The sequence below is a fragment of the Ctenocephalides felis genome, unplaced genomic scaffold (genome assembly GCF_003426905.1).
Source record: "Ctenocephalides felis isolate EL2017-DRISC unplaced genomic scaffold, ASM342690v1 CF-g0.4_SCAFFOLD_01886, whole genome shotgun sequence".
Taxonomy (NCBI): Eukaryota; Metazoa; Arthropoda; class Insecta; order Siphonaptera; family Pulicidae; genus Ctenocephalides; species Ctenocephalides felis.
In genome coordinates this window covers 125,247,146-125,260,459 of record NW_020538040.1, presented here as the reverse complement: position 1 = coordinate 125,260,459, position 13,314 = coordinate 125,247,146, and the positions used below count along the sequence as shown (strand labels likewise).

At 31.0% G+C, this 13,314-nt stretch overlaps 1 protein-coding gene across 1 annotated transcript in view; it reads left to right on the top strand.

The window, feature by feature from the left end:
* LOC113375859 (protein lozenge-like) overlaps positions 1–13,314 on the top strand; it is a 454,691-nt gene that overhangs the window by 69,865 nt on the left and 371,512 nt on the right. The window contains exon 3 of the mRNA XM_026615808.1: positions 3,621–3,908. Coding sequence (XP_026471593.1) covers positions 3,621–3,908 — 288 coding nt within the window. The remainder of the gene's footprint in view (positions 1–3,620; positions 3,909–13,314) is intronic.

The following is a 13,314-nucleotide window of genomic DNA, read 5'->3' as shown; positions in this document are numbered from 1 at the left end:
GGTGTCGTTTTAGGTTGTTCTATTGTATAAACAAGTGTCAAAATATTATCTTGACTCGCCATTAAACTGAATATTTATTTCTTTCCAAAGGGATTTATATCGTTACTCAATAAATGGAACCGGACTAATAGATATGAATGTTTTTTTTACTCTTATGCAAAAATGTAACGGTTTTTTTAAGTGACACCGGCGCCAAAATATTCACCATTAATACACAAAATCAACAAAATAAATCGCTGCGTAATTTTTCTTCTTGGTTCAACTTTATACATATTAATTATTATAATTATAATTTAATTATAATAATTATTATATTGATATAAAAAACAAACTGTAAATTAATCTTGTGCAATAAAGAAAACTCAATAATTATAAAATATTATTTTACATAAAAAGTATAGTTTTTCAAAAATAGTATAGCACTTTATATGTTCTATATAAAAATACTCAGAATGTTATTAATATTATTGATAAAGATCAAGGTTAGAAGACGGTATTTTGGGTCTAATATGTTTTGTAAAATCATACTCCAAAAAATTTTAATTATGTATTTTTACTAATGTAATATTATGCAATTAATTTGGATATAATTTTGTTAATTTATTATTAAAAACATATGTTTCTTTGTTTAGTTGTGTACACATTTGTACAAGTTTTATCGTTCATTGCTGGGTGTTTATTTTTTATTTTAATTTTTTATTTATATTTAGTTTACTTTTTATTTTTGCATAAGTAAATTTCAATTTTATATATTTTTTTTAAAATAATAATATTACAAATATTTTACCGGAGGTATTAAATGCATTATTGGCGTATCAAATTTCACTTAATTTAAAAGATTATTTTTATTAAATATAGTTTCCATTGTTTTAAATTCTAACAACGATTTTGTTTACCTTCAATAAATTCTAACTTATAAATGTCAGATATGTATCAGAAAACCCTTGAATAAATACAAACAACAAACAGTAACACATAATAAAGTTGTTGTCCAGTTATTGTTAACTAATGTCGTAAAATAATTTAGATTCTCGAGGTGTGAAAATGTTCCCGCTTTTACGACATGAGCCGTAACGAGGAGCGCGAGCTTTTACTGCCGCCGCACAATTATCAAGCAGTCAGAATTTACTGGATGTTTGAATTTACGATTGCATTTTTATAGGGTTTTATGATTGTCTTAAGTGTAACTAATCACATGCGCTTTGAGAGATTTAGATATTACATACGTTTGATTTCTTCTTCAATCTTTTCTTTTCTACAATTAATATTAACCTTATTTCATATTACCAAAATTTATGAGTTTTCTTTTAAAATTAAATGCTAAAAATGATGATATTAATTGATATAATTCAATATGTAAAAAAACCCCCAGGGACGGTTGTGACAGGCATAAAAGTATGTTAAAACAATAGGTATAACACCAAAATAACTGTCAGAAACGACTACTATTATCAGAAATATGTAACACAACATAATCATTTTTTAACAAGGCTTATGAATAGGATATAACAACATATAATTTTTTAAACAAATTTAATGAGAAATCTTCATAAAACCTTTTTTTATATATTGAATTTGCCTTTTTTCTTTCTCCTTCGCATTTTGTCTTACTTAAGTTTAAAAAAAATATCAGCTTATCTTCACCAGAAAAGGGCAAATAATACATGTAACAACCGAATACAAAAAAATTGTCACAACCGTACACCGTACCCAACGCACACTTTGGATGCAAATCATCCAAAGTTTATTATCTTATGCAAAAACTAATTGCTGAAAAATTAGCTACTAATGTTCAACTTCTAGCATAGTATCAAACAAAGTAATCTATCTGTATACAACTAACAGTTATTATTAAAAGAAATCGAACGGAAAAACTTACTTTTGACTGTTTAAAAGCAATGCGGTCCACAGATATTATGTTAACGCAAGGCGTCGACTGTAAGCAATAATGTGAACTTGTTCTAACAAACGAGCTACATTTTTTTCCTCTTGAATCCTGTCTCAAAATCAGTATAGTTTAGCTGTTATAACGACTGCCACTACCGTACCCTGGCGCAACCAAACGCGGTCTCCTCTACTGGCAAAATAACTTATTAGGTAAGGATATACTGAGATGTTGATGTTTTAGAACACCCAAATTCATAAATAAATCGTTTGTTTCTTAGCCTCAGTTTAGACATGAAGTATGGTTCAGAACGTTAAAAGAGGGTTCTGCAAAAAATTCAAGGCTCTTCTTTTTTCTGGTGGACTCTTTGATCTTTTTTTAGAAGTAGTTAGATTAGAAGTTAAATTACAATCATCTTTGACAGGTTTCTTTTTTCTTTTCCTTAGCCTCTGATGAAGTGCAATATAGTATTTGTAAAATAGTACTATGTAAATGATATTATAATTTTGTAAGTATGTCATTGTGTCTAGAACTGCACAAAAATGGGTCAATAAAATCAATCAAATTTTCAACATTTGATTAATGCAATTTTATTCTAAATCACTATTATTGGCATAAGTTCATTGATTTTAATAAGCATTAATACAAATAACAATAAAGTTCCTAAAAAAACATAAGAAGTCTACCTTCAAAATAAACTTTTGAATGCCCAACACACGTTTGAGCTGACTACTGTGACAATGACGCTCAACATCTGACACAATTGTGATTATGGCTGTTATTCAGTCGCAGAAAAGCTACTAAAACGGTCCATATTTTTTAACTTCTCGTAGGGTAAGAAATTTTTTATGTATCTTTACGTTTTCGAGGTTTCTGAACATTTTGGCATACCTTAGAAAAAATGGATGTATGTGTGTGTTGAGCACGTTACAAATATTTGTCGACGATTTTTGATCACAAGATTAACAATAAGAATACAGGACAATTCTATGAGCTATTTGGCTTATATTATTCACTCGCACACATACACACACACTTTCTGACACACATTTAAATTAATCTGTTTATATAAATATGTAGTAGGTCTAAGGGTCCTCCATATTATCTTTGGGCAGCTTCTTCTTAAGTCTTCTTGAAATTGGTGTCTCAAGAAGCTGAGTGACTATAGAGTTTGTATGATGTTCTAGTTTATGAAAATGTTTAACACTGTTGATTTGTATAACTCTGTTTTTAAATTCAATATGAAGATTGTCGCGTAAGATCGTATTGCTGTTGCTGAACCACGGAGCATCAGTGCCTTAATATTTTCGATTGAGCACGTTGCATTAGCACTATGTTGGATTTGCTCGCACAGCCCCACAGTTCTATGCCATTAATCCATATTGGTTTTATTACTATCTTGCAAATTATAAGTTTATTGTCAATAGATAGAATTGACTTGCATCCCGGAAGCCAGTATTGTTCAGCGGTTCGAAAATTTATTTTTTTAAAAAAGTTTTTTTAAAAACTCCAATTTTCGGTACGGTAAGTTACAGCAATCTGTCCTAAGGCACGATGCCATGCACCACTAGTCTATCTAAGAATATATTGAAAGCATTCTAAATTACGTACGATTGTTCTATGAAGAGTAAGGCTAAACTAGGTAATGACTGTTTGAACCATGATTATGTTATCTTATTGTAGCTTATTGTTAGTATAAATATATACAAAATACCAAGTATATATCATTTTTTAGGTCCAAGTGGCGGACACCAACCTCACCAACCCCATTTCCGAAGTATGCAGTCATACTCCGGACATCACCACCACCATCACCAAGGTACACCTTCGTCCGGGCGAAGCGTCTACATCGACCAGCCTTTTGCGTCGCGCGACTACGAATCGTCGGCGTCGCGAAAGCGATCGCACGACGCGATGACCGGAGGCAGCGGCGCTTCGTCCGTCGCGTCTAGGCACGACAACTTGCAGAACTCGGATTGCCATTCCACTAGCGAATATAAGCCGAATGCATCGAATCTTACAGGTTAGTAATATATTCATATCAAATATCGTTTGGAATTGAAATATTTGTTCTCTGAATCAAAATATTTACATGCTTAATTGTTGAGAAAGTAATTAGGTTGACCAACAGTTCAATTGCCACCATGGTGGTAAGCAATTCAGTGTGGAGAGAAATAAACCACATATCCATCAATTTATTATTTTCCTTTTATAAAAAATAATAATTTTGTCAGAAGCAAAATAATATTATGTGCATTGAAAATACGTCATAACCGGTATGGAAATGTTTGATGCTGTAATTATGATGTCGAATATGCATCCCATACTGAAATCAGATTAATTCAACCGAAAATCTTACTTGTTATACGTTGTTTTGCATTAACTAGGGGAAATACAGACAAAATGACATGGTGTTTTGTTTTATTCAATAATATTTATTTATTTAATGGTTTTATAACCAGTCCTAATCGCGTTTGCTCATCTTTAGTTTGTTGACTACCAGTAACATAGTCTTAAGAAGAAACTATGACATAATTATTGAGGAAAAATGCAATCAATTACAAAAACCATTTCGTTCATGTGGTACGGACAAAATGACATATGGGGTAAGGATATACCGAAATGATAATTTATAAGAAGGTAGTTCACAAATATATTGTTTGGCTTTCTTTGGTACATCAGCACAAGATCCATGCGCCCAAACGAAACAAATCATTCTTCGTAACCAACTTTCGTCGGGCTCAGGAGACTTTTTACCGGTGGATCCTTTGATCTGTTGTAAGAAGTAGTTAAAGTAGAAGCTAAAAGCAAATCACCTTTGACATGTTACTTTTTTTTTTCTTTTCGCCTCGAATGAACTACCTATTAGTTCTTGCAAAATTGTACTATGTAATTTTGTCCATTGTATGTCATTTTGTCCGAAAGTGAACAAAAATACATAAATAATTTAAATACCATCAAATACATGATTATTGCAATAAAATTAATCGAAATTACTAGTACTAGCATAAGTTCATTGATCCTATTAGAAATAATTGCAAATAACAATAAAAACACCTCAAGAAGCATAAGTAAATCATATTCAAAATAGGGTGATATACGTTTTAGCTGATTACTGCGACAAGACTGTGACAATGACGCTCAACATCTGACAGGATTGTGATTATGGCTCTCAATTTTACCTTACCTTACGTGATTTTAACTTACCGACTTCTTAGCGTACCGGTTATTATGTAATTTTAAGGCACAAGAGTTTTTTTTCTAACTAATTTATAATTTTGTATTGAAGAAAAAATAAATTGATCAATATGCGGCTTATTTCTCTCCACACTTACGTCAATTAATTTTTTTAAATTAAAATAATTATGTTAGTTAGAAAGTAATCTGTGGCTATGTATAAACATCAGTTATTTACTGATACTACAACAACATTTCTTTAAACTGTTCTAACATTTAACCTTGATATCAAAACGGAAATTATTGGTTTTATATTAATATATTCAAGGTTACGAATAGACTCTAAACCTTATTATTACGAAGCACCCATTCAACTGGAAAATACTGCCAATTATGCTACTAGCATTGTAATCGTGGTTTATTAATATATAGATTTATTAGTTATTATATAAGAAAGTTTATGGAATCAATATTTTTTATTAAAATGCATAATGTCGAGACATAATTTGCACGTAGTCGTGATTAAGAAAATATATATTGTTAAAAAGTATATTGATAAAAGTTGTCAGTCGTAATTGAATATACTATTATTTCATTACTGAACATGGAAGTTCAGGGGCCAATTCTCGAATAAAATAGAAATGTTATGTCAACGCTATATTGCGGGCCTATCTTCGTATGAATTAGTAGTAACGAACTGTTAAAAGGCTAACTATTTGCTGTTAGAATTTACTCATAAAACCTATCTTCACGTATGTGTTATCAATGAGACATTAGAAAGTACGCTTATGATAAAATTCTCATTTGACGTTTGCGCTTTCTGTAGGTTAGGTTTTATGAGAAAAACGACTGATTGCACAGCAAATACATAACATAATAAATAAATAAAAATGTTTAAAAAAATGAAAAATATTCAAAATATTAAAAAAAAGATTTTTTGAAATTTTATTTTTGTTTTAAATTTAATTTTATTTTGAAACTTTATTTTTGCTACGGGTAGTTTCAGCTATTCGCCTTAAGGCGCGATGCCATGCACCACTATTTTTATATTCGAAATCGACAGAAGTTTCCAAAGATATATATATATATATATATATATACATATATATATATATAGTATTTCCAATAGAGTTTTCTGCACAAGAATAGTTTTTGCCCATTAGCCGCGTCTTTCGCCTTTTCCCAGCGTCAGCTGCGCGAGGCCTCATCAACTAGTCAGGCTTGCGCGACGTCGGTCACGGAAGCAATTCTCGCGATGCGTTTTTGTTTTTTGTATTGTCTGCATTTTTTTTTTTTGAGTTATTATTTCATACGCTCCTCCGCAGAGAGAAGGAAAAATATGCAAAGACCATCTGCGGTGAGACGCAGTTACGCACAGTACGATTCGAATTTGGGATATTATTACGTTTTCTGTTTAAGGATTTGAACTAAAACGTACTGAATTTATACAAATATTTATATTTATTGATATATATCATCTCAAATTTTGCACACGATCTTCATTTGAAAATTATCACTTCCAGGAATAAATTTAGTTGCTTTTTTACAATTACCGCCTTTATTTTTATACCCAAATTCACAAATATTATTTTGCAAGTACATATTCCGAAACTAACAAAATATATCTTTAAAACGGTGGCTCTGAGCAAAAAAGTATTTTTGCATTTTTGTAGATAATTTAATGCTCGACAATATTGTCTCAGGTAATTTTGCGAAAAAACTGATCATTTAGCTATAAATCGCAAAAAGGTAATTTTTTTTATCTTTGACCTTGTATCATTTTTTAGCTCGCATCGGATCGATGAGGACTTTCGAGATTTCTTTTATAATTGTATTTTAAACAATTTTGCCAAGTTACAGCCCATTATGAATGATTATGCTATAAGTATATTCGAGAGACATTAATTCGAAACTGCATTGATTATTATTCTAGTGAAAGCAAAAATATTACTATCGAAATAAACAGTTGAACATTTTACCTTAATAATTGAATCTTATTTCTTATTGATTAAGTTGATTATGTGTATGTATTTGGAAATTGATGCAACTTGCCTCGAGGCCAAATGCCACTTACAACTAGAGTATTTTCTAGTTCTATTGAGTTTTTATCGTGTCGAAGTATTATTGAAGAATGTTCTTACAATCTTTTGAAGGATTATGAAATTGATCTTTTATATTTTTTGAAATTTTTAAAATTAAAGCCGGACACTCTATTTAACACGCATTATTCAAGCGAGTATAAATCTTTTTATTTCAAAATACAAGTGAAAGGGGCGCGGGGGGCACACAGGTGCAGGATCACGCGCCAAGACTCACCTGTGACGCACATGGCCACGGCGGGAGTAACCCTTTGCTGTTTTAGGCGCAAAATCGCGGCATCACCTAAATATCAATAGAAGTAATTCTAGTGTATTTATGCATTTATATCTTAGTGGTATTCAGAAATAAAAGTAGTAATTGATTGTTATCCGTAAAATGGTAGAAGTCCGTAAAATGATACAGTGGTATTATTTAAAAGTTGGCTAGTTTTAGTAACGTTCATGTGCCTGTATTATCACGAAAGCTATTAGGGGGCGTCCATTAATCTCGTGAGGTTTTTAGGGGGAGGGGGGATTTGACAAAAAATCACACAAAACACAATCTTATCAAACGTGGATCGTCATTGTCATAGTCTTGTCGCAGTAATGAGTTTAAACGTGTATCGCGCCTTCTAAAGTTAGAGACGTATTTATTGTTATTATTTCTATTAAAATTAATAATACGCAAATATTAGTGATTTTGATCAATTTTATTGCACTAATCAGGTTTTTGATGTAATTTGGAATTAATTTTCATTCACATTTGGACAGAATGACATATATCTTTACCTTGTGTGTCATTTTGTCCGTATAATGTGGACAAAATGCTTTTTGTAATGTTCCATACCAAATTTGTTATTATAGTATATAATATAGTTACTGGTGTTCAATGAACCCAAGATGAGCAAACACGACTGAGACAGATTTTAATAACTTTGAACCTTTCCACTCTCGAGTTGTGAGAGTGACGGCATCCGAGTGGAAAGGGTTTAAAAAACAAAAAAACAAACGTCATTTTCTTCATACGTCTTGTGTTCAGATCTAATTTGAATATTTGTTCATTTTATAATGTTATAATCAATGAACGATATTAACGTAGATCAGACAGTATACAAAAACAATTGATAATTCTAGCGGTGTACTAGCGACCATATCGCTCGATTTCAAGCCACATCTAAATTTCCGTTGGCAAAGCCCGTCCTGTCTACGTTCTCTTTTCCCGAGCTTACCATATAATGTATAAAGCAAGAGATTGTTCCTTATCGCCTTATCAACTATCCTGATGAAATCTGTGGGAACCGTCTTGTTATCGCACACATCACGTTCGACTATTCTGCGGACACACATGTCGGTTTCCTGTTCCTTGATAACACAAGGAAAATCATTGAAAGGTTCTCGCGTGACGCTGCGTCCCACGTCCAGACTGCGGCTTGCGATCTTGCGGCTGACGGTCCAGACCGCACGGCTGCACACAAACGCGCACTCACACTATTGTGTAATCACATGATTGTTTCCGAGGTTTTGGCGCTTTCCTGATTGACTTATTCTATATTAAAGAAATTTTATACATTCTAGTGATAAATACGAGAGATATTACGAGATTTATTTGTAAATCTTACTAAATATGCCTACCGTCACGCAATTGTCAATATAGGCTTTCGTTGTACGTCCTTTCATCTGTTAGCAAAGTTGTGTTTTTTAAAGGCAAAGACAATTCAAAATGTATTTTCTCCTATTTTTTAGTATCACATAAATTATTGATTTATTTGCTGCTTTTTACATTTTTTTTTCATTTTCATATCTTTTATAAAAACACATTTTACCTAAAAAAATCAAATATACAAAAATTATTAAACATTTCCGATTCATTTTTTAGAATAGGGCGGGGCACAAAATTTCAATTTGACCGTGAAGACCAAGTCAACTACATCAAAATAAATAACACATATGAAACAAACAATTCTCTATGTTCAGCAAAATTCTTAGCTACTTCATCGTTGTAGAACTATGTTTTCTTTGCTATTTTTCAAAAATCGTCACCTAGTCCTTTTTAGATCTTAAGTGGGGTAAAATAGCAGAAGAGTAGCGAAGACTATTTATTAACTTCCCGTAGGGTAAGTTATAGTAATCGCAAAAAAATCGCAAATGAAAATTTTTATATTTTTACGTTTCAGAGGTTTCTGAATATTTTGGCATACCTTAGAAAAAATTGATGTATGTGTGTGTGTGTATGTGTGTGCGTGTGTGTATGTGTGTTCGGATACAAATTTTTGTCGACGATTTCGGGAACACAGATGAAGCGATTTGAATAAGTCAAAAAACATTCGATTCGTATTGATAAGGAGACGTGCTGATTAGTTTTTGACGAAGGCAGGTCTAGCCGTTCCGAAGATATGGGGCAAAAAGTGCCAAAAACGGTAACTCAGTTTTTAAGAGAACGGAGAGTCCGATTTAATTAATTCAAAAAACATTTCACTTGTATTAACACAAGATGAAGAACTGATCAAATTTTCATGAAGGCAGGTCTAGCGGTTTCGGAGATCTAGTAAAAAAAGTGAAAAAAAAAGGCTATCAGGCGGTCAAAAATGATCATTAGACATATGCACATCAAATTATCAGATTTTATAGAGATTTTAACAATAAGTATATATTTTTTTACATTTTTATGGGTTCCGTACCAATGCTTATCCGTTAGACGGCGGCGCGGCGCTTACGCGCTTCATTATTTTGTCTCTATCCAGTTAAAGCAGTACGATTGCTGTGAAAAAATGTTCAGAATTTCCAAAATATTTCAAAATACACTTTTCTTCAAAAAGTCTTTTTTTCAAAAAAAAGAAAATTTTTGTCAAAAAATTATAGTTTCTCAAAAATCTAATTTTTCAGAGTAATTTTTTTTCAAAAATGTTAATCTTTTAAAAAAAAAATAACTTTTGGTACGGGAAGTTCCAGCAATTTGCCTTAAGGCACGATGCCATGCGCCCCACTAGTTTAACTGATCTCTTGTAAAATAGCTTTTTTCAACAATTTACTATTTTTTATTGTTTATACCTTTGCCAGTGTAATGGTTCTAGAGTGATTATAGAAGTTATACAAAATATAAAATTGAATCTATTTAAAAATAACATTACAACTTATATAACAATTAAATAACGTATACTTAAAAATTATATTAAGGTCTCGTAAACTAAACAACAGTACTCAAAACAAAAAAAAACTAACAACGAAAGAAAATACTTTTGTTATGGATTTTCAAACAATGCCGTTTATCTCCCGATAGCGACGTCGTAGTAATTAATGTTATTGCTGGTTATACATCTTTTGCTCTTTACTTTTAAATATTGTTGCTGAAAATTCTGAGCTATACTTATTTTTGAGATAATGGTGGTTGCCCTTTTCATCTTCAAGCCTCGCACTTCTCTGTTTCATTTGTAGAAGATCTTTGATTGAAGATCTATACAGCTGCACATATGTAAAACTTTTGCTTTCGCAAAAAATTAATTATGTATTTATGTATTATGTATTCATTTCGATAAAGTTGAATTTTTTAATTTATTCAAAATATAGTTATTGTTATAATAATAATAGGTAGTACTGCCCTGATGCAAGTCGATGAGCTATGTGAAATTCCAACTCGATTCCCATTACTATTTCACACCGCACTGCCCGAAATGAGCTACATATTTTTAATTAGAAACCTAATTATTTAAACTTATTATATTTGATCTATATTTAAAAGTTAAAATGGACATTGCTACTGCATGATGTCAGGTCGTGCAGAGCGGGGTTCGACTCAAGACCCGTACCCGTACACGAGTCCGTGAACTTAATCATTACACAATGGAACACCCATTTATCTAATCATTACATTACATAGTTATTGTTATAATATAATTGAATTTAGTACAACTACAGTATAATTTTAATAATGGTTTTTGGTCAAAATTTTACCAGGGCTCTTTCTATTGAATCCGGGATCCTCCGGGATAGAGGGAATAAATGTATGAATATAAATACCTGTAACTTATAATAACTGAGAGACTAGTAACGAGGGAAGAAGGTTGTAGAAGATCAATATATATCGTAAACTAAATAGTGGTTTTATTCACATATCTATGGTGACGGAATATTTGTAATTTACAGTGTGCTCAATATCTAATTAATCATAGTGATCCTCACCAGTTTCAATATTATTTTACATTTTCATTATATTTTATTATTACATTTATTATTTGCATTTATTGAAGTATTATGATAGTACAGATATATACAGTATATATCTATATAGTACAGAACTAAAATAAGTAATTTTATATATTGAATACATATTACTTCACATATGGTAATAAGAGTTAAAATTACTTTGTAAGTCATATAAAAAAAAATTACAAATGATTTTGGATAAAATTTATTTAAATTCATTATTAAGTATGTCCTTAAATTTTATTTCTAACTTTTCGAAACAATGGAAAATCTCTCTCTAAACTCATCTCTGTCAAGGGGTTGATGGTTTTCTAACATCTTGCTTAATTACTTCGGGCGCGGTTGGCAAATAAGCACGTGTTGATCGAAGAAGTCATTTTCTATATGTAACCCCGTTGAACGTCGCGCGATTCTGCACCTGACATGTCATGCAAGCTTATTATTATTACATTGCGAACATTGTTGGCATCTGTTCACGCTAAGCAACGGAATATGAATCTGATAATATGAAGTACTTAAGTTACTTTACTTATTTTTTTTACTTTACTTATTTTTTTACTTTGCTAAAATTATTATCAAATAGAATTATTATCAAATTATCAAATTAGTAACGTTACTATTTTTTTCTCGTTGAAATTTAATTATTTCGTCTCGATACAGTCTATTTTCTGGTGGTGGTAATTAAACCAATGCGAGTAAGACAAAATAGTGAACATAACAAATAGGATATAGCGAGGCTTAAAGGTCCGCGGGTAAAGAGATCTATCACCGATATCTCAAGAACAAGTTAAGGTAGGAATTGTTGAAAGATATGTAATCAGCCATCACCTTGATTTTTGCGACGTCGCTATCAGGAGATAAATGTTTGAATGCCGCTATCAGAAGATAAATGTTCCATAACAAAAGCATTTTCTTTCGTTGTTAGGTTTTTTGGTTTTGAGTACTGTTCTATAGTTTACGAGACCTTAGTATAATTTTTAAATATGCTTTATTTAATTTTTTGTAAGATGTATTGTTGTTATTGTTAAAATATAAAGTTTACATGTGGGTGGGTAGAAAGGACGAATTAAAATTTTGACATGTCAAAGGTGTAAACAATAAAAATATATAGTATATAAAAAAGTGAATTAAGTTGATAAAAGCAATTTTATAAAATATAAGTAAATAGTTTTTCCAACCTAGCTGATGAACATTTCTGACGAAACATCAGATCAAGGTTATATACAGTGTTATTTTGCATTAAATAATTAATGTAGCTATTATTTCATAAAATTCCCTTAAACATTAGATATGTTTGCCCTAACTTACCGCGTACCGGGTAAAAAGAATCAGGTAAAAAACATGATTTAAAGACAATAAAGAAAATCATTTCTACGATGTTTTATTAGCTGGTTCAATGAACGTAGTCAGATAGTTGTTTGTTTGATATGTGTTATTTATTGCGACAAAATTGGTTCGGTTTTCACAATGTAATTGCTAACCTTTATGGGCCACCCTATCCTATTACAAAAGTGTATGCCTTGTTTATGATCTATAAATTTTGCATAAAATAGATTTCATTGTCATTAAAAACTGATCTCGTACATTTATCTCGTAATTCATTTTAATATATCTTTAAGTGTATGGCTAGCAATGTTATTATTAATATTATATATATGATTATGAAATACATCGTACATATTTTCAAAAATATTAATCCATATTTATATGGAATATTTACAAACTGCGTTGAATATTGTTGAATTAAAATTTTCCATACTATAATCACACCAATGTTACAAGCTTTTTTTCATATCATCTTTACCATACATATTTACGTAATATACATATTACTTAATAGAAATAGTATCTTATTATGCAATATATTAAGATTTCGATTTATCGCCACCCTCGTGTGATAAGGGGTTTATATCCCCCGGCTCTATATACACGACAGTATCACAAACTTGAAAGGGTTGAAGAAATCTTACCCCC